This window comes from Elephantulus edwardii, unplaced genomic scaffold (genome assembly GCF_000299155.1).
Source record: "Elephantulus edwardii isolate Elephantulus edwardi_28Jun2011 unplaced genomic scaffold, EleEdw1.0 scaffold00174, whole genome shotgun sequence".
Lineage (NCBI taxonomy): Eukaryota > Metazoa > Chordata > Mammalia > Macroscelidea > Macroscelididae > Elephantulus > Elephantulus edwardii.
The window spans coordinates 3,527,132-3,550,027 of NW_006399924.1; the positions used below are offsets into that span (position 1 = coordinate 3,527,132).

Consider the following 22,896-nt stretch of genomic DNA (forward strand, 5'->3'; position numbering starts at 1 on the left):
CAAAATTGTATCTTTTGAAATCATATTTTTTTCCCTTACTACTCATAAAAGCACAGAATAAGCCTTCTTCATCAGAAAACCTATCAATAGAAAGAATGCTTATTATTGTTCTTGGGTAGTAAATTAATAATTTTAATGCTACGTTAACTTTTTATAAAGGAAAGAAAGGGGTTTAGTCCTCGTAGGTCTTCTTCCCAGTGTCATTAAATGGTAAGATTGCTTATTATGTCACATTGTTCCTGTTCTTGTTTCTCAGTTTGTTCCATTTTGGACCAGTTCCTCAACTGCTTCCACTGTGGAAGTATTCCTTAGCCAGATAAATAATGGAAATTCTCTGCTGTATAGAAAAGTTAGTGGCAGGAATTTTAAATGCACGAACACAAGATTGTTTTTGGTTTTGCTTTTAAGCCGGCCCTGATTGTACAGCAGAATGAAACCCTGCATGATTCTGTACCATTCTCACTTAACAGTTGCTTCTGTGCATAAGCCTAATGTTGTGATCACTGTGTTAGTTCATCTTGCTGTGAATATTTTTCTGGCCCTCTACTTTTCCAAGTATATTATCTTTTCCCGCCAAGGACTGGCCCTTCTGGATAACATATACAGCGTACACAAGATGAAATCTCACCATCCTTGCTTCTTCTAAGGAGTACGCTGTACTTCTCCAGAGACAAATTTCTTTGTTCTTTTGGTAGTCCCTGGCATATTTAATATTCTTTGACAGCACTATAGTTTAAAAAGCATCAGTTCTTTGAAGTGGGGAATTACAGTGGGGTTACCCAGAAAACTGGTATGAACAGACACTTTAACTTACCAGAACAACTTCAGGGAATTATCTTTCAGGGAGAGTTAAAGTCTTTAAGGATTTGAAAATTTTTCTAATTTTAGAACAAAAAATAGTATTCAATCTTTGTGATCATACAGAAGAACCACATAGTGAACACTCAAATATTTGTTGAATGGAATAATAATAATCTCTTTGTTAGACCGTTCTAAGCCATCTTGAGTCTTTTAATTGCAGTTAGTCAGACTTAGGTGATCATTTAAAGCAGTGTTGTAGAGGAGTTGATTAAAAAACCAAACCCAACCCACTTCCACTGAGTTGGTTCTTACTCATAAAGACCTTGTGGAACAGAGTAGAATTGCACCATAGAGTCCAGAAGCTATAAATCTTTGAAGAAACAGACTGCTTTACCTTCTTGCCAGCCTGGCTGGTGGGTTTTGAACTGCTGATCTTTTGTTAGCAGCCCAACTTTAAGAGTTGTCAGGGCTCCTGAGGAGTTGATAAACCCACTGCTGTCAGGTTGGTTTTCATTCATAAGGACTAAATTGGAGAAGACTGCCATCCTTCTACCAAGTCTCTGGTATACATATTTGGACTGCTGACCTTTAACTTAGCAGTACAACAATCAACAAATATCAGACATCAAGAGAGTTCCACAAGGAGTAAAGGGATTCAGAAAAGTGAGAGTTTGATTGTGGCTGTCATTTGTTAGATCTAGTATTTGGCTATTTCTGTAAAAAGGATGCATATATCAGATGTCATTGCTGGCTTACTTGAAGATTAAAATGGGATAACATACCTGGCCTCTTAGCAGACACACCTTGAATAATGGTTTTCTAGGATTTATTCCCTCCCCTTTTTTAATGTGAAACTTTTGCTTCACCACATTGTACTCTGGGTTGATAATGTTCAGCTCTAGTTTGGGCCTGGTTGGTTAGAAGTTGCATGCCAATTCAAAGGTAGGTAGGTGGCTTGAATCCTACCTGCCACCCCAAGAGAGAAAGATGGGCAGCCTCCTCTCATGCAGTTTTTAACCTCTGAATACCTACTAGTGATAGTCAACTGTGAGTCAGTTCTTACTCAGTAGCAATGAGAGTGAATGAGTTTTGATATTCCAGAGTCTTTGCTAATTATTTCAAGGGATTTTAGCAAATAGTATGATTATGATAATAAAAATGATTTTTTTTGTGAAGTACTTTGATAAAATCGTATATTCATTATCTCACTTAGTCCTTACAGTAACCTTGTGAGATAAATACTAATATTCATAACATTTTTTTCTTGTGTACCATTAAATCTGATCTGGCACAGGAGGAGATTGCACCCCCTTCTCCAGCAGAACATCTGGTGAATTCAAACTGTGCGCATTCAGGATTGCAGTGCTGTTTCTTGCCACTATGCCACTAGAGCTCCCTTATTCATAACATTTTAATATGAAAATATTGAAATTTAAAGAGATTTGAGAACTTGCCCAGATACTTAGTAAGCAGTGGAGCTAGGACATCATCGTGGGTCTACTGTAAAGCATTCCTTTTAAGAAGTATACTTTATTGGACTTAGAATTCAACTATTTTATTTTTAGTAGTAGTGAACATACATTGAGTATTCTATGAGTATTTTTTTTTCAATGAGTATGTAAAATGTTTGCATGCAATATTTAATGTGTACACTACATTTTATGGGGAGGTACTGATACTTTCCCCATTTTACCAATATGAAACCCAGTTACAGAGACATTAAATTGTGCAAGGTTATATTATAAGAAGGGTGAAGCGGGGATTGGAATCCAGCCAGCCACTCTTAAACACTTTAATGTAGAAGGTTGGAGAGTAAATATGCAGTGATACTTCTGGCCTGCTGTAAGACCACTAAGAATTTATTTTTCAGAAAATAGCATTAGTGTTCTCTTTAGCATAATTAATGTAAAAAATTTATATTTTTCCTTTTCTTACATACCATGATTTTTAGAAGTTGAAGACAATTGCATTTTTTCTATTTTAACTGTAATTCAAGTGTAAAATTGTTTACTATATTTTTGTTGTTGTGAAGTGCCGTCGAGTCATAGATGACTCATAGTGATCCTATGAATGAAAGACCTGAACACTTGTATAATTTTCATTGTTTCTTGAAGTCCATAGAGTTTTCAGAGGCAGGCTCCTTTGGAAGTGGATGGCTCTCCTGCTTCCGAGCCTGTTTTAATCTGGGAGCTTCCCCAAACACTGTCCACCATGGGTAACCATTATCACATTTGACATGTCATTGTCACAGTGTTTAGCATCACAGCAACCATGAGTTACCTCTGTACAGCAAATGGACAGACCAGTGCTATAACCACTTAGAAGAATATTTGACCAAAAACAATTAAAACCAAATGCCTTTTTAAATAGGAGGCCAAATCCAGTCCTCTCACTCCCCATTGCAAGCAAACATTCCACATCAGATCCTCCACTAAAACCAGAAAATACCCCTTTGTAGAATTTGGCAGCTCCACTCAACTTCCCAATGTGGATCCAACCCGAAACTGGCGACCAAATGCCTATCCTTCTTCCTCAAAGTGGCTGATGGATTTGAACATGTAATGTACTTTATTTCTGGGGATAATTTGAAAAATTGTATGGGATTTTTCCATACAGTTTGAGGTCTGCAAGTTTCTAGGTAGTTGATATAGATCTGTAGTCACAGATATACTGGAGTGTGGCTCATTTTCTGTGAAGAGCGAATGTCAGTAAATTTTAACTTTTGCCCTATAGGCACATATAAAAACACATGACTTTGTGACCACTTTCTCTTTTGGAAAACAAAAATACCACACCAGGAGTGGAAAGATAGTGAAGCAAACTTCAGACATTCACTTTTTCACATAACATTTTTTGTTCAGTGCAAATCAGCATTAGTATCTTTCTCATTAAACAACAGTGACTGGCTTACTGTGCCAACCTTTAAAAATGTGTATTTATCATGCATGCCTACATTGTTTTTGAGTTTGATCCTACTCAAAGCTTACTCTTCACCAGGTTTTCAGAGACTGTAAATTGCATAGGAGGAGATTGTCCATCTTTCTCCTGAGGAATAGGGAGCTCTAACTTCTTGCCTTTGGGTTGACATCAGAACTTATTACCCATCAGGCCACTAGAACTCCCTATATGGATAGATATAGCATTCTCATTAGCTGGTACCATAGTAATTTTAGAAAAAATTTTGTTTCTTCAAGGCAAAAATTATTTGTTAGTATGATACACATGGTATCAAATGTCACAGGAGTACACTTCCTAAATCTTAGTATGTTTTGAGTTTGGGTTTTTTTTAAACAACATTAGCCAGAAGATAGGTTAAGACTTATACTTTAGCTTTTGTCATGTTTTGTCTGATACTACAGTCAGTTAAGGCCCATTTTACTTTTTGTTTTGTTTTGTTTTTTTGTGCAGTGTGAGTTTTGTTCTTATGGCTTTTTTTTCCCCTTCGAGGATGTTTTACTAATTGAGTGCTAAACATATAAATGAGCTTTGTAATAAACCCCACAGAGACTTGATCAAATTAGAAATACCATGATAAACTGATAATAGCATAGAAGATATGTTTCAGTTAAGGCAGTTAACTCTTGGTCTTATGTCAGTGACAGATCTAGGTCACAGTTCATTTACTGCATACCGGATACCTCTTCTGAGAACTTAAAATAACAGAATCTATCTAGAGTGTTTTCCCCCCTTCATTTTCCTGTGAATTTACAGGCTAGAATTGTTAGGCACCTATTTAAAAATTGATCTAAGCATTATACTTAATGGTGTTACCATTTATTTAGTTGCTTGAAAGAATACCATAAACTATTGATATATGGGGAAATGTAGTTAAATTTTACTTGGTTAGAAATATAAATGACTTAATTGTTGTAATTACATGCCAAAAATTTAGTTGCTTATATGATAAAGGGTCAACTGCTACTGCAGAACTTGCCCATTTCTGCAAAGAATCCAAAGCAGAGACCCCGAATGAGATGGATTGATACAGTAACTGGGGAAATCGGAGTTGGTGTGTCGGAGTTAGTGAGACTGGCTCAGGATGGGGAAGGGTTCAGAGCTGCTCACTGTACGTCTCAGGCAACTCAGTTGCACATAAAAACAATAACCTACTGTGACAAGTTTGGAAGCAGAAGTGGCATCCACTTCCTAAATAGCATGCCTTCGGAGACTCTATGAACTTTGATAAATGTTGATAGTTGTAGAGGGGCTTGAGGCCTTATAATCGTAGGGTCCCTGTGATTTGTGCTGGACTCGAAGGCAATCAACAACAACTACTGTAAAAAGGAGTTGATGCAATATGAGGGTAGCCTAGTCTGACTTTGCCCTCTTCATAAAGGGGAACTTTTCTCATCAATAATATCCGTAGCAGCAAACAGATAGCTGTTAGGTCAGACATGCCACACCCCATACTCCTGCATCTTTTCCCAACAATCACTGGGTTTGATATTCATTGTTGACTTAAATGCTTTACTCACAGTTCTGGAACAAAGAGTGAGGTTTATTAGGGAAGTAGGTTGGGGTGTGGGAGAGACAAAGAATATCTCACAGTGTAAGTCCAAATTTAGTCCCAAGCCAGATTAACAGAAAAGCACAATTCCTTAATTAGTGAAAGTTCTGGTTTCAGTTCAGCCACACATATTCAAGAATCTGCTGTTTTTCTCAATCATCCAGCAAGGTTTGCCTCAGAACAATTATAAGTCAGCTCTTGTTGTTACTATGTGCTGTCGAGTTGCCTGTGACTCATAGCGAACCTAGGTACAACAGCCTTAAATCTCACTCTATCTTGTGCGCATCTCACTGTCTCTGACACACCTACCCCCAACCACCCCAGTCACTGAATCACCTGAATCACATTATAAAAGGTTTTCCTCTCCTGTGCTGTCCCCCCCCACCCCAAGCATGACCTTCTCCAAAGACTGGTCCCTACTTGCAACATGTCCATTGTATGTCAGACACGAAGCTTCAGAATCCTTGCTTCCAAGGAGAAGCTTTATTTAACCCTCTCCAGGATGAACCTGTTTGTTTCTTAGCAGCCCATGGAACATTCAGTACTCTTCTCCAGCACCACAGCTCAAAAAGGCAACAATTCTCCTTCTTTCCTCCCTAGTCATTGTCCAGCTCTCTGACGCATAGCAAGTGATTGCAAAGACCATGGCCTGTATCAGATGCACCTTAGTCTCCAGAGTGACACCATTGCTTTTCAGTACTTTGGAGAGGTCCCTAACAGCAGACTTTCCCATCGCAATGTATCTTGTATTTTCCTGGCTACTGGTGCCAAGTGTTGACTGTGGAGCCAAGCAAACGAAAGCTGTTAACAATCTCAATCTCTTCATCATCCATCTTGATGCTAGCTTCTTTTTAATTAAGCGCAGAAAAACTTTTAACTGTAGCCTTTATCTTGGGGCACCTCGCGTTGTACCTTGCCACAGTTTCTCCACAACCATCACCAAGGTCTTGTTTCAGTCTCCCTGAAGTCTTGTGCACTCTCCCACTTATCTTGCTATGTAGGAAGCATTCTCTTTCTTATTCTAGCCTTACAGCTGTTGGTAATTTGCAAGACTGTATGTCTGCAGTTAGGGTAGCTGGAGCACAGAGGGGGCTAATGTAATGACTAGGAAAGCCAACTTTTAAGCTAACACCACAGCTACTTTTTCCCTTTAAGCAAACTGATTGCATATGTGTATTGGTCTAGGTTCTCATTTTGATGACATATTTGAACAAAATGAAAGTCATTATCTAGAATCTTTAAAGTCTTTAACTGTACTTTTAAATATTTTCTTTAGAGTTTTTATGACTATTTGGTAATTTAGAATAATTTTGCTTAGCATACTGCTATGACATTCACCTAGATATTAGTAACTATCATCTTTTTATGTATTATATCTTCATTCAATATGGTAAAGTTTATTAAATTTGGTTCTTAAGTATAATAGTAAGATTAATTATTTCTTAACACTTGGCTACTTGAGTCATGTTAGAAAAAATATTGTTGGATGGATAAATTCTATATTATCAGATCAAACTTGAAAGTTGGTTAGGACTAAAGGTTTTTAGCTAGATAGTTTTTCCCAGCTAGTTAGTTAAAGATGACATTTTAGTGGTGTTGAGGGTTTTGGAAAAGGGGGAGATGTCTAGTGGCATAGTGCAGTACATATTGCACTGCTAATGCAATAGGTCAGCAGTTGCAATACAACAGCTACTCTTCTGTTCAAGATTACAGTCTTGGGAACCCAATGGAGAGTCATTATGATTCAGAATAAACTTAACAGTGTGTTTGGTTTTATTCTGTATTGAGTTTGTCAGTTATATTTTAAAAGTTAAAAGTATTTTTTAAAACTATTAAAGTAATTGTTTATTACAGAAAATTAGTTAATATAAATAAACAAAAAAGCTAGACAACTATATTCCTATTGTCTGTAGATAACCATTGTTAATACATTTGTTCAGATCTTTCTATGTGTTATATGCATTGTTGTTATTCTTCTGTGCTGTTGAGTTAGAACCAATCCATAGTTGACCCTCTGGCAGGTTTTCAGAGGCAGTTAATAACGGTAACCTTAGGCCATTGTTCTCCCTTGAACCAAATGCCTTCGGGGTTGTAGCACAGTTTCTAGACTCTAGGCTATGAGATATAAATCAGCCACATCTTATCCTGTCATTAAGTCTTTTGTTAGCTTTTCTTTTTACCTGTAGTATTTCCCTTTAGGATCTTCGCAGGGTTGGCCAGAATGAACTTTCTCAGCATCTAGCATAGCCTGCTCAATTCTTGTTACTACTTGATATATTTTCTTGTCCAGATTGTAAACGCCAAGAAGGTAGGGATTATGTCTATTTTATTCAACACCAGTGCCTAGAAGAGTAACTGGCACATGTGTCCAGTATAAGTTTCAAGGAATAAATGTTTAATATTATAAAAATGAAATTAGAAAAAAAATGAAATTAGATTATACATGTATTAGATGTTCTGGAAAGAAAGGTAAGAAATATTGCTTCTTAGATTGCTTTCATTTTAAAAGAAGTTTGGAAAATTAAATATATACTAACACAAGAGTGTGAGAAGTGCTCTGATAGGAGGCATACAATTAGAGCACATGGTATATTGGAGCAGCTCACCAAATTGGGTCCGAGAGAGTTGTCATTTTTTGAAATAGTGACAATGTAATAATTTTAAACCTTTTTATTATTATTAATAATTTTAAACCTCTTAAATTTGTATATCAATTATTTTCATCTATAGTATAATTTATGATAGCCAGATAATATTTTATAGTATGTTAAGTACCATTGTTTAATCAATCCCTTATTCTTAGACTATTTAGGGACTTTTTTGTTCTTAGTGTATAACATAATGCTGTCACAGAAATTCAGTTATTTTCTGAGGATAATTTTTACTTTGAAATGCGATTTCTGAGTCGATGGTTTATTTTCGAGGCTCTTGATACATATACTGGCAAATTGCCCTCCAGGAAAGATGGGCCAGTTTATACTTAAGAGTATTAGTGTATAAAAATGCCCCCGAAACCACAAAAACTTGCCAATTTGATGGACAGCATTGATGTCTTATAGCTTAATTTCTATTTATTAGTTTACTTATATGCACTATAATAACTTATAGACTCCCGGTTACTGTGTGATAGGGCTAGAATTGCTTGAATGTTGAGTGTAGTTTTGATTGCAAGTCACATTAAAGTATATGCTTACTCTTGCAGTAACTGCTTTTTAGCCGTTATATTGAACCAAAAATCTATTGTATTTTAATATTTTGTCTTCATTTTCTAAGTATATTATAATGACAAATTCAGAGAAATTGAAACTAGGCTATTTAATTTGAGATCGAATACCGTAAGAACTTGTGTCTTGACACTAGGCCTAGCAACTAACTTCTTTTTAATTATTATGGCCAGAAACACCAGATGAAAATGGTAAAACCCAGAGAGCTGATGATTTTGTCTTGAAGAAAATAAAGAAGAAAAAGAAAAAGAAACATCGAGAAGATATGCGAGGAAGACGCCTTAAAATGTATAATAAGGAGGTACAAACCGTCTGCGCTGGCCTGACCCGCATCAGTAAGGAAATCCTCACCCAAGGACAAATAAATAGCACTTCAGGAGTTAATAAGGAGTCCTTCAGGTATCTGAAAGATGAGCAGCTGTGCCGATTAAATTTGGGCATGCAAGAATATCGGGTACCCCAGGGAGTACAAACACCTTTTATGACTCACCAGGAGCATTCTATTCGTAGAAATTTCTTAAAAACAGGTACAAAATTTAGCAACTTTATTCATGAGGAACACCAGTCCAATGGTGGTGCTCTTGTCCTTCATGCTTATATGGATGAACTCTCATTTTTGTCTCCAATGGAGATGGAGAGATTTTCTGAAGAGTTTCTTGCTTTGACATTCAGTGAAAATGAGAAAAATGCTGCTTACTATGCTTTAGCAATAGTGCATGGGGCAGCTGCTTATCTCCCAGACTTTTTGGACTACTTTGCTTTTAATTTCCCCAACACTCCAGTGAAAATGGAAATTCTGGGCAAGAAAGATATAGAAACAACCACCATTTCAAATTTTCACACTCAGGTAAGAAAAAAGCATTATTATTATTATGATTATTATTATTTAGTAAATTATTTTAATAATATTAATCTCATTCTGTTGCATAGTGCATACCAGTACAGTTTTTTTTTTAAAAAATAAAGGTTAATGGTGGAAAAGGTGTTTTACATTGTTTATTTCTTCTCATTGAAAAATTTAATTGCTAAAGTTCTTTGGAATTGGTGATACCTGCCTGGCATTGCACAAATTTACAAGACATTTTAGAAAAGCAGCGTGAAGAAAATTATTTGGTTTTTACAAATCAGGTAATACTAGTATGGAAGATGTAATTTAGACCTAGTAGCCTCAAAGTAACTTTGGTTAAGACTTAATCTTATTTGTCATAATAAAATAGATGAAGGCATTGGTCTATTTATTTGCCAGATTTTTGCTGTTTTTGTTTCTCTTCTTTCAGTAACTTGTTGGCAGTCTATCCCAGAAACATACTTCATATATATATGACTAGTAAGTGTCTCTAGGAAGACCGCCATAGCCTCTGCTCCTTCTGCCTACACACTTTTGAAGGTGAAGACACTTTCTGAAGCCTTGCTTGGGCAGCTAGGCTTAAGTCAGCAGGGAAACCTAATCAGTGGGTTTTAGCGGACCTTTTTTTTTCAATGAAGTTGTTCTTTTCGGTCATAACAAAGTTAGTAATGTGTCCTAGTTTTTATCTTTGGTTTCATTTCTTATTAGGCTTATGAATGGTCAATTGTAAGATTTTTATACTAGATATAATATGAATTCCATATATAACTTTAGGGAAGAATATTTCCCCTTTTAGAGATTTATGATTGATTATATTTTTTCAGTTTATCTAATAATTTGCTGCCATTATTTTCCCTTACGATTTTTTTTTTAAAGTAGATTGTTGCATAAGAAGACTCTCAGCTGCCTGTGTTACAATGGTTTCAAGCCATTTAGATTTATTTGAAACCTCTCTAACTTGAATCTTTTTAGTGATTCTTACCTCATGCCTCAAGTGAGGGGAGCATCCAGTTTAGCTTTATGAGCTTCAGAATTTCTCTAATTAAAGTTCTCTCTGCAGTAGAGAGAGCAGGAGCAGCCAATCTGGAGAGGTCGCAAGATGGGGCTGCCCAAGACGATGGAACACGTGTGCTAAAGGGCTCCGTCTTGGATTTTGGCCTTGTTACCACAATCAGGTACCGAAGTGCTGACTTTTTTTAGTAGATTTTGTTTTTCCTTTTTCTTATATTTTTTAAAAGGAATTTTGCCCATGGAAGTTAAAGGAATCCACTTTTTAAAAATACTGCAGAAGAAACAAAGTTCTGATGTAGACTGTTATCCCATAAGTCCTTATGTAAGAAGGAAAAACATTGCTGAGAGCACAGTTAACGTGTTCTATCACTTTTTTAGGGTAGAAAAATGCAGCAAATTTTCTGTTTGATCAACAAATATATTTGAAAATAAAGAGATTTGTGTGGGGAAAGGTCCTGGTTTTATGAGGATTACTTTTTTAACTTTCATGCTACTTATAGTGGATCAAATTTGTATATTAATAGACAGTATGCGGTCTAAGCATTAATACACAAAGATATCTCTTACTATTCTCTGCTGAAGAATTTCTGAATATTCCCTGCTGATTTTTGTCCTCCAATTCCTTTTTTAAAAAAATGGAGCTGAAATTTAAATGACTGTACCAACAACTTACCTTGAGATTTAGAAAAGATATAACATTAAGATTAAGAACATATTAGATTATTATGAAATTAGCTATGTGTCTCATGTAACACTTTAGTCATATGTGAATATTGAAGGCAATTGAATGGATCTGATGCTTTGGAGACCGAGGATAATAATTTTGTTTGGAAATTTTCAGTCTTTGGAGAAAATGTGAAGTGGATAATGGGAGATTGAAATAGGCCACAAGACTTTATATTCACAGGTAAACTCGCTGGCCAATGACATGGATGCTATCACAGTACTCCAAATTTACTTATCATTTGATAGTTTATAGAAATAGTTTTACATTCATATCAGATATAAGAAACAACTTACAGGATAGCTAAGCAATTTTCTTTGTTTTCCAATGAAGAAACTGAAGCTTTAAGATGTTTTTTACTATCCAAAGTCATGTAGTTAGTAAGTAGAAGAACCAGGATGCAAACCCAGGCAACTTGAACAATGTTCAAACCATTATGTCGCTTTTGCTTCTTCATTCAATCTAGAAGAGGTTAGTACTGTTGATATATTGGTTTTAGCAGTGCAGTCAGTGTAATTAAAATGTCTCCACTTAAGATAATATGCAATATGCAAAAGATTTTACTTCTAATATTTTAACAGACAGCTTTAGATTGCTGAGAATGAATTAATAACAAGAGTGTTTTAGACTTTCATGTTTTAAGAAATGTAGTGAAGTTCTGGTAAGCCTGTGGACATGTACTAGTTGATTACATTAGAATGCATTCTTGAAAGTTATTTAAAATTTATATCTATTTAACTATAATAATTATTAATGACGCTCTTTCAAAATAAGGAGCTTTGGTAGCTTAGTGGTAAGGAATTGTACTGCCAATGCAAAGGTTTGTGGTTCTAAAATCCACTAGCTACTCCACAGGAGTGAGAAGGACAGTCTCTTTCTGTGTAATTTGCTACCTCAGAAAACCTGCTGGAGGGTCAGCGATGGGTCAGTTCCAACTCAACAGTACACAGCAACAGTATTTCAAAATTGTTTATTCAATGAACATTTATATAGAACCTGCAACTACTGGGCATTGTGCTCATAAAAGGATTAGCTAATGAGTTAAAGAATATGAAGATTGAGTCTCATGAAAAACTCTTTTAAGTTTTTAAAGTTAAAAATGTTTTAAAGTTAAGCTGTTAAGTTGGTTTTGCCTCATAGTTGACCTTTCAGAGGATTTTTCTGAGGCTGTAAATCACAAAGGAGAAGATTGCCTTTCTCGTTTGTAGCCTCTGTTAGATTCAATCTGCCAGAGTTGCTGGCCTTTGAGTTAGCGCAATGTGGTGCAGACTAAGCCAAGATTAATACTTAAAGAAGGAAGCAGTGAAAAGATAGTTTGAAAAGGCTCAAAGACATTAGAGAGCATGGCACTTTCAAGTTGCTGTAGATAGCTTGATATATGACCAATATGCATTGGTAATGGATGAGTTTGAGACTACAAAGAGATAGAGTCAATATTGTGTAAAGCTTTATATAATATGCTAAAAGTTGGGATTTTTCCCCCCCTAAAAGTAATATGAAGTTACTGGTGAATTTCAGTGAGGTCAGTCTTACTGCAGGTAGTATATAGTAGTGCAGAGCACAGAAATGAGGGAAGAAATGAGGTTGGTAGTATTGATTCGTTTACAATAGTAACAAGATCGGAAATTATCCCACTAGAAAGAATGACATGGAATTTGAGAAGTAATTAGAATATAACATAAGTTGGACTTGCTGAGGGAGAAGTGGTAGAGTCTTCAGATGTGGTTTGGACAAATGAGAGGATGATGATGCTTATTGCAGAGTCAATACAAAGTTGAAGAAATCTGATCTGTAGTGGTGAAAGATGTTGAATAAGAGGTTCAATTTGAAATATTTGGTGTTGTCAGTAATTATCAGAAGTAGTCAAAGATGTGGATCTAAGATTGGGAGACGACATGTCTAGGCTGGAGATAAAGAAATTGGATCCATTAGCATGTAGGTAATACAGAAACAGCATATCAAGTGAAAAGGAGATGAAGCTAAGAATGGAATCCTCTCTTACACTTCCATGTAAGTATGAGAAAGAAAAGACCAGTAAGAACAAGAGAACAATAACAACCAGGGAACTGTTGTATTTGTTTAACAGTGTAATTAAATTATATTGACTTAAAACAATATGCAAAAGGTTTTGTTTCTCTGATTTCTAGCAGATTTAGATGGCCTTGGAATTGGGTGAATACCAAGGATGTTTTAGAATTATAAACTTTAACTTTTTCTAAGTTTTAAGGATATGGAATGATTGTGTATATAAGGGACAAAGTAACAAAAGAATAGAAAAGTGTATAGCAAAGAGCTGGAAACAACCCAAGTGCCCATCAACAAATGAATGACTAGAGAAGCTTTAGTATATTCACGCAATGGAATACTATTGAAAAACAAGGATGAAATATTATACAAAATGGGTGACCTTGGAGGACATTACGCTGAGTGAAATATCTCAGTCACAAAAGGACAAATACTACATAGTGCCACTGTTATAAAGAGGATCTGACATTGGAGTTGGGGGAAAACTAAGAGGGGATAGATAATGTATACTACATTGAAGCAGATGAGGGAGAGAACTGTTTAGGAGGAATATATGATTATGTATTATTGTCATGACAAGAGTCCAGAATGAAAGCTGCATAGTGGAGTGGACTGGGGGTTCGGTGGGGGATTATATAACAATGAAAGATGTTTTTTCCCCAAAGAGAAATGCAAACTAGGGGGAAGGGGTGGGCAGGGGGGAAAGTGCAACAATGAATGAATGGAAATCCAAAGTCTCTGTAAACTTTCATTAAAATAATAAAAAAATAGAAAAGTGTGAAATTGATCAATTACACTTATAATTAGAAACTTCACACCAGTGCTTTGTGAACTATGGATATATTACTAAGTTACACTTTTTAGCTATGCAAAGTTACCTTATATGGATGAATTATTAGGGAACTTAATAAAAATTGCAGATCTACATCTTTTCACATTAAATTTGGAGAAGTACTCTTAGACTTATTTTTTCTAGAAGGAAGATAAAAGATGTAGTTTTCCTTTGTGTGAGAAAAACTAACAGTTCTGTGCATCAGGTCACCATGAATTGGAATTTACCTTATTGCAGCTAACAACAAGTGTATATTTTCAGGTAATTATATTGACTAAAGCTATGGTACATATATGTTGTTGTTGTTATGTGCCATCGAGTCACTTGCGACTCATAGCGTCCCTAACTCTGCTCTGTCCTGTACCAATCTCACTGCCTCTGACACTCTCGTCCCGATTATCCCAGTCACTGAATCAATCTACCTCATAGAGGGTCTTCCCCTCCTGCGCTGTCCCTCCACCCTCCCAAGCATGATGTCCTTCTCCAAGGATGGGTCTCTCCTCACAGCATGTCCAAAGTATGTTAGACGGAGCCTCAGAATCCTTGCCTCCAAGGAGCCACCTGGTTTAATCCTTTCCATAGTTTTTTAAAATCAAGAACGTTGCCTAAAGGATAGTAATATATTTATATCTCACAGGAAAAAATTCCAAACAGTTGGGTCTAAAAATCATGCAGTCTTGTTTGGTAGTACTTTTTAAATACTTATTTATCACAATGTCAGTTTAGAAAAAACAGGATTTTGCTTTAGAAATGTATCTGTTATAAAATACTGCTTCTTACCTATATTTTAAGTAGGAGAGAAAAAATAAAATTTCAGTCTCAGCTTTATGCTTTAATTTATATTGTCAGTTTACTTCTTCACTTGACATTAGAATGTTTGAATTTTATAGTATGTTGAGAGCATCTCTAAAGTTTTATAGGATTATTCAAATAAATAGTATTAAATATAGATGAATTAGTTTTGGCAAAAATACCAATTTTTGTGATATCTTCAGGCGAGATAAGGGAGAAAAATTACAATATTAATTTCTCATAAAGTATATATGCATATACATTACAAATTTATTTATGAATTTTTGTTTGTTTTTGCTAAGATGTTACATCTTAAAATTACTAGCTAATTGAAAACTTTTCAAGTGACTTTAAACTGAATTGTATGCAGTAGTAGCTTTACATGAATAAATGCAGTCTTTGGCTCTTACTACCTTAAAAAAATCCAAGAATGGCAAATAACTTAAAGGAATTTTTTCCCCTCTGTTTCTGAATGGTATTAAATCCTGTGAGTTCAGAATTTAGAGATTTTAATGTGCATACAATTCACTTAAGGTATCTTGTTAAAATACATATTTTGATTTGTAGGTATGGGACGGAGCTTTTAGAGTGAATTTTTGACATGACTCCTTTTATGGTGGATGCTGCTTGTCTGAGCAACAGGCTTAGTTAGGATTTAAATTGTCTATGTCAGTTGCATATGCTCTTATTGATTGCCTTCTAGTCGAGCACAACTCATAGTGATCTTAAGAACAAAAGGCCTGAAGCTCCTCTACAACTATCAACATTTATCAAAGTTCATCATTTTCAGAGGCATGCCACTCTTGCTTCCAAATGTGTCATAGTATGCTATTGTTTTTATGTGCCATTGAGTCACCTGTGATGTAGAACCAGTAAACATTAAGAATATTATGAAGTTAAATGGAGAATTAGTAGAAATAATACCTTTTGAGACTGTTACTCACAATAAGTGTGTTACCTGAAAAGGGTTTATAGAGAAGAAAAAATATGTATGTGTGTATTGAGGGGAATGGGTAATTGAAAAGTACTTACCATAATAGGATTTTGTTCTCTTTTTCTGGCATTATACATATATTAAGCTTTGCTTTTTAAAAAATATTCTGAGTGTATACACAGTATGAAGGTACAACATTGAGGAGCCTACTTTGAGTATATACTCATTATTTTGATGGATCATTGAAAGCCTTCTTTTCTGGTTTTATTTAAGTCATGGACTCAAAGATACCAACAGTCGTGAAGTTGCCAAGAGTAGGCAACTTTTCTTGTTATACAGAAAGAAACCTTCAAAGTCATTGCCTTCAAGTCTGAACAGATTGATAGTTGACCTTCCACTGGGTTTTTGGAGGCTATAAATCACTTTAGTATAGATTGCCTGTCTGTCTTCTGTGGAGCCCTGGTGAATTTGAACCGCCAGAGAGGCGCTGCCTTTGGGTTAGCAGCACATCTCATTGTGGACTACCCCACCAGAGTTCCCTGTGTTACACAGAAGGTCACCATTAATGGAAACTGACTTAACATACAACAAAGTTGTTCTGTTATTTTTAATTTCCTATAAAATGATAATGTTTTATAGGGTTGCAGTATTCAATATGGATGTCTATTCTAGAAAAAAACTAAAAACTATAAAACAATTTTATTATTGTTTGTTGGAGTAAGACCTAAAATGGCCCTATTAAATATTCCCTGATCTTTGATGAATAAAGTTATAGATTGAGTTGGCAGTACTGATTAAGAGAATTAAATTAGTAGAGTGGTATGTTATATACTTTTGAGAATAACTCAGAAACCACAACATGCCAGTGTGTTTTTACCGAGATGGACTGGCAAAGTGGCTGCAACAGTAGGATCAAAGGGCAGTGATTGTGAGAATGGTGCAAATTAAGGCAACATTTTATTATTCTGTGAGATGAGACATTTTGAATAAGACAGTCATATGATCTTCTATGCCGAAGATGAAAAGGTCAGGAAAATGGGGTTGCTTTCTTAGTTAAGAGAGTCATTTCTAGATTCATCTTGAAATACAGTGTTGTGAGTGACAGGATAATGTCCATACTTACACAAGGAAGTTCAGTGAATACCATTATCATTCAGATATATGCACTAAAAACCAGAGCCAAAAAAGAGGAAATAGAAAATATCTACAAACTTTTGCCGTCAAAAATCAATCCAACACACAATCAAGATGCAGTAATAGTAATGGGTGACGAATTCAAATGTTGGGAATGGGGAAGAAAGGATTAGTAGTCGGAAAACATGGACTTTGTGACTTATGAGGTTGGAGGTAGAATAATAGAATTCTGTACAGTTAATGATTTAGTCATTGGAAGTACCTTTTATAAGAAACACAGTCTATACACATGGATTTCCTCTGATGATATGCACAGAAATCAGATTGATTACATCTGAAAGAATCGTTGGAGAAGCTCTATGTCAGCTGTGAAAATTAAGCCAGGTGCTGATTGTGGAACAGACCATCAACACTCATACACAAGTTCAAGCTGAAGCTAAAGAATGTTAAAGCAAATCCACAGGAATAAAAATTTGACTTTGAGTCCATCCCACCTGAATTTCAAAACCATCTCAGGAACAGGTTTGAGGCCTTCAACACTAATGAGCGGAGACCAGATTAACTGTGGGAGGATACCAAGAATATCATCCTTGAAAAATGCAGAGGATCATTACAAAGAGGAGGAAGAAAAGACATAGATGGATTCAGAAGAGAGTCTGAATATTGCACTAGAGTGCTGAGAAGCCAAAACATAGGTAAGAAATCAAGAAGTTAGGAGGTGAACAGAAGATTTAAAAGGGCAGTGTGAAGAAGACAAAGGAAAGTATTATAATGAAATGTGTAAAGAGCTGGAGTAAATAAAAGGACTTGGCATTTCTTAAGCTGAAGGAACTGAAGAACAAATTCAAACCTCTAGTTGCAATACTTAGAATGCTATGTGCAGAATAGTAAATGATCCAGAAAGTATTAAAAGAAGATGGAAGAAGTATACAAAGTACCTGTACCAAACAGAATTGATTGATACAGAAGAATTTAATGAAACAACTTATGATCAAGAGGCAGTGGTGATGAAGGAGGAAGTTCAAGCTGTTCTGAAGGAATTGGCAAAAAAACAAGGCCCCAGGAACTGATGGAATACCAGTTGACATATTTCAACAAACAGATGCTCCCCTGGATATGCTCACCAACTGTGCCAAGAAATCTAGAGGACAACTACCTGGCCAACTGACTGGAAGAGATCCATATTTATTCCTATCCAAAAAAAGGTGATTAGACAGATTGTGGAAGTTATTGAACAGTATCAATAATAATCACATACAAGGAAAATCCTGCTGAGAATTATCCAGAATGACTGGAAAAGTACAGAGAACTGCCAGTTGTGCAGGCTAGGTTTAGAAGAGGTTGTGGCACTCGAGACATTATCGCCAATGTCAGGTGGATCTTGGCTAAAAGCAAAGGATACCAGAGGAATGTCTGTGGATCACAACAAATTGTGGCTAACCTTGAGGAGGATGGGAAGTCCCAGAACACTTGGTTGTGCTTATTTGAAACCCATAGTTAGACTGGGAGGCAATCGTCAGAACAGGGAAACACTGCTTTGTTCAGAATTAGAAAAGGAGTGCATCAAGGATGTGTCCTGTCTTCATGCCTATTCTTTTTATTATTATTGTGATTTCAACAAGAGTTTACAAAGAAGTTAGATTTTCATTCATTGTTGTACATTTTACCTCCTCCCTCTCCCTTCTTCTACCCCTAGTTCATTTTTTTTTAAAAATACTCGTTCATTATTGCACTAATACTTACTAATGGAAATAAACCCTAAAGAATCCATAACCACCGTCCAGACATATATGCACGTTCATGTTTATTGCTGCATTATTTACAAAAGCAAAGAGATGGAAGCAATCTAGGTGCCCATTAACTAATGGATAGAAAAACTATATTATGTTCATACAATGGAATACTACACAGCACTGAAAAACAACTTGTAAAATAGTCTACAACATGGAGGACCCTGGAGGAAATCATGCTGTGTGAAAGATCTTAGTCACAAAAGGACATATACTACATAGCACCACTGTTATAACTCAGATCTGACATGCAGTGTTGGGAGGAGAATAGGATAAGAGTGGTTTATATACCTTTTCAGTCTATATGTGGAATAGATCATTCAAGATGCCACATTTTATTGTGTGGCTTTAGGATTGGAGGAAGGCTTGTCAACAACCCGTGCTATGCAGATAATACAACTTAGCTTGCCAAATCTGAGGAGGACCTGAAGCATTTGCTGCAGAAGGTCAAGGACTAGTCTTCAATATGAATTGAAGCTAAACACCAAGAAGATAAAGATTCTCACCACTGGGCCATTTGGCAGCATCATGATGGATGGAGAAAAGATTGACGTTAACAGTTTCACCTCACTTGACTACAATCAACACTCTTAGGACCAGCAATCAGGAAATCAAAAGATAAACTGCACTGGGGAGATCCACTGTCAGGGACTCTCCAGAGTGCTGAGAAGCAGTAACATCTGTCTGGAGACTAAGGTGCAACTGAGCCAGGTCATGGTTTTCACAATTACATGCTATGCATCGGAAGTTGGACAGTGAGTAAGGATGACAGAAGACTTGATGCCTTTGAACTCACTTGCTGGAGAAGAGTATTGAACATAACATGGACAATCAGGAGAACAGATAGGTCTGTCTTGGAGAGGGTGATATCAAGTTTCTCCTTGGAGGCAAGAATTTTTTTTTTTAAAAATAAATTTTTTATTTTAATTGTGACTTTAACAATTTACTGAAAAGGTACATTTTTGTTCATACATTGTTGCACATTTTACCCCTTCTTTCTCTCCCTTCTCTCAGTTCACTTTTTTTAAAAAAATAATATTCATTCATTGTTGCACGGTTACCCCTCTCCCCAGTCCCCATTGCAATGTACCTCTTATTCTGGGCTTTTGTCATATGTATAATGCCTAGCTCCATCTCACATACTTTGGACACGTGGCAAGGAAGGACCAGTCCTTGGAGAAGGACATCAAGCTTGGAAGGGTAAAGAGACAATGCAGGAGAGGAAGACTCCAGATAAGATGAATTTACAGGATAACTGGGCTGATGAGATTAGGTGTGTTGGAGTCGGACTGGCTTATGGTAGGGCAGGGTTCAGAGCCATTGTACACAAAGTCCTATGAGTCTCATGCAACTTGATGGCATATCACAATAACAACCTCCCCTTTGTAAGGTCATTATGAGTTGATGAGAACTCAATAACACTTAACGATGATAAAATGTTTTTATATAAATTGGGTATAAAGCAACTTGCTTTATGTAAAACAAAATTGTAAAAAGATATGGTACATTTTTCTTTCATTCTAAATGCAGTTAATAATAAATTCACTTTGACCTACTTAACTACTTTTCTGCTGTAGTGGGAATTCTTTTCTACTCACAAGCCATATGGTTGGCTGGCTAACATTTTAAGCAACCTTTGTTTATATATTTATGTATCTCTGTCTCTATCACCCATGTATCTGTATGTATGTAATCTCCCTTGTATTTAAAAGGCATTTCGGTCTGAGGGTCTAGTGTTATTTTTGGAGGAAGATTTCTTCTAAATTGTTCAACACTCCTTTGTCAGTTTGCTGCACTGAGGTAATCTGGGTTTGCTGTGATGCTGAACCTTGTGCCATTATTGGGGTCAAATGCCATATTGACTGCCCATAGTGGACAGTATTTGGTGGAGTTCCCAGTTTTAAGGCTGGTTTGGAAGTAGAAATGGCATCCACTTCCTAAACCACATGCCTCTGGAAACTCTAGGAACTTGGAGAAATGACGATAGTTACAGAAAGGCTTCAGGCCTTTTGTTCATAGGGTTGCTATGAGTCATACTTGACTCAGCGGCAGTCAACAAGAAGAAGCAACCTGAAATCTGAATTTTACTAGCAAAATGTTTTCTAATGCCATTATCTCCTGCTTCCATCGTAGTTTTACATTGATTTTGGCCTTTAAAAAAATTGTGACAAAAGTTTATATAAAATTTGCTATTTAAAATATATCATCAACACTTTAATAACACAAAATGTTAAAAAATAAAAAAGCTTAGTCTATAAAAGCATTTTTATGAAATACTTGCCCTAAGACAAATAAATTTTGAACTGAAGGAATAATAATCATACTTATGTTTTAGGAATTGTATGAGCAACCCCCAACCCACTGTAATAGAGTTAATTCCAACTTACAAAAAAATGAATAGGATAGAGTCACACTATCCCCTAGAGTTTCCCAAGCCATAAATCTTTAAAGAAGTAGGCTGTCATATCCTTCTCTAACAAGAGTGGCTTGTGTGCTTAAACCCTGAGCTTTAGATTAGTAGGTCAGTGGTTTATGTGCCACCATAGCTCTCTGCCAACTGTGAAGAGGGATGTAAACCCAAAAATTAGAGGCTTTGGGACAAATCTCTGCTCTCATTGAAATAAATAGGAAATAAGAAAAAGAACTGTATTCATAGTTAAATTGGTGAAAGCAGGCACACTTCCTCTCTTTCTCTGATCTTGTTTGTTGCTGGTCAGGTGATTCAAACTTATAGTGACCCTTTGTTAACACAGTGGAACTTCTCTCTGTTGTTTTCTGTGCTATCTTTATGAAATCAGATTGCCGTGTCTTTTCTCCTGTGACTGTTGGGTTTGAAATGCTAACCTTTTGCTTAGCAGCTGTGTGCTTACCCACCGTGCCACAAAGGATTCTTTATTTGCCATTAGTAAAATTTAAATGAAAGCCATAGTACTCATTTTACATTCACTAGGATAGCTACAGTAATAATAAATTTGAGACAGCAACAACACAATGGGGAAATAACGAGTATTGGGGAGAACATAGTAAAATTGTTTCTCTCATACATTGTTGATAGGGATGTAAAATGGTACAGCACCTGTGAAAAATGTTTTGGCATTTCCTCAAAAAATTAAAACACAGAAGTAGCATATGCCTTAGAAATTCTAGGTATAATACATCCTTAAGAAATGAAAACAAGACATAGTTCATATAGCATTTACCAAATTGTAAGCCAAATGCTGGAGACTAAGGTGCGTCTGATACATGCCATGGTCTTTGCTATCACTTGTTATGCATCAGAGAGTTGGACAGTGACTAAGGAGGATAGAAGGAGAATTGATGCCTTTGAGCTGTGGTGCTAGAGAACAGTATTGAGGGTACCATGGACTGCTAGGAAAACAAACAGATTCATCCTGGAAAGGGTGAAACCGGGCGGCTCCTTGGAGGCAAGGATTCTGAGGCTCCATCTAACATACTTTGGACATGTTGTAAGGAAGGACCAGTCCTTGGAGAAGGGTCATCATGCTTGCGAGGGAGAAGGGACAGCGCAGGAGGGGAAGGCCCTCTCTGAAGCGGATTGATTTAGTGATTGGGGTAATAAAGATGGGTGTGTCGGAGACAGTGCGATTGGCACAGGAGAGAGCAGAATTTAGGGCTGCTGTACATAAGGTCGCTATGAGTCGCAAGTGACTCAGTGGCACATAACAACAACGACAACAACAACAAGCCAAATAGTGGAAACAGCGAACATGTCTAACAACAGATGGATAGATAAAAGGTAATATGTACATATAATCGAATTTTATTCAGCCAAGAAGAGAATTGAAAATCTGATATATACTTACACAGTGGATGAACTTTGAACTCTACCTTACTCTGTCTTAATCTAGTTATCTATATATCCTGAAACTTTTCCCCCTATCCTTAGATTCAGTGATTATTCTATTTCTTTAATTTTCTGACTTTTGTCAGAAGAGAGTTATTCTTCCTCTCTTCTCTTTGATTAGTAGTGAAGAGAGTTGTGACATTGTCTATTGGAAATATTTTCCCTTCAGATTTATTAAGGAATCATTCTACTTTTTAGCTTCTAGTATTGCTTTTGAAAAGTCAAAAGCTGTAATTAGTCATCATCATTTTTGGTTTTTTCCTCTCTGGACTCCTTAAACTGAGAAAAACTGGATAAATTATGTTTAACTGCATGGAAGCCGATGAGGGAGAGAATAGTTTAAAATTAATATATTTTAGGGCATTATGATTATCATAAGAGTCCGGAATGAGGGTTGCAGAGTGGAGTAT

At 36.1% G+C, this 22,896-nt stretch overlaps 1 protein-coding gene across 1 annotated transcript in view; it reads left to right on the forward strand.

Moving 5' to 3' along the window:
• The window catches only part of RSBN1 (round spermatid basic protein 1), a 69,722-nt gene that overhangs the window by 9,404 nt on the left and 37,422 nt on the right, over window positions 1-22,896 (forward strand). The window contains exon 2 of the mRNA XM_006895702.1: window positions 8,706-9,379. Within this exon, the coding sequence (XP_006895764.1) occupies window positions 8,706-9,379 (674 nt within the window). The remainder of the gene's footprint in view (window positions 1-8,705; window positions 9,380-22,896) is intronic.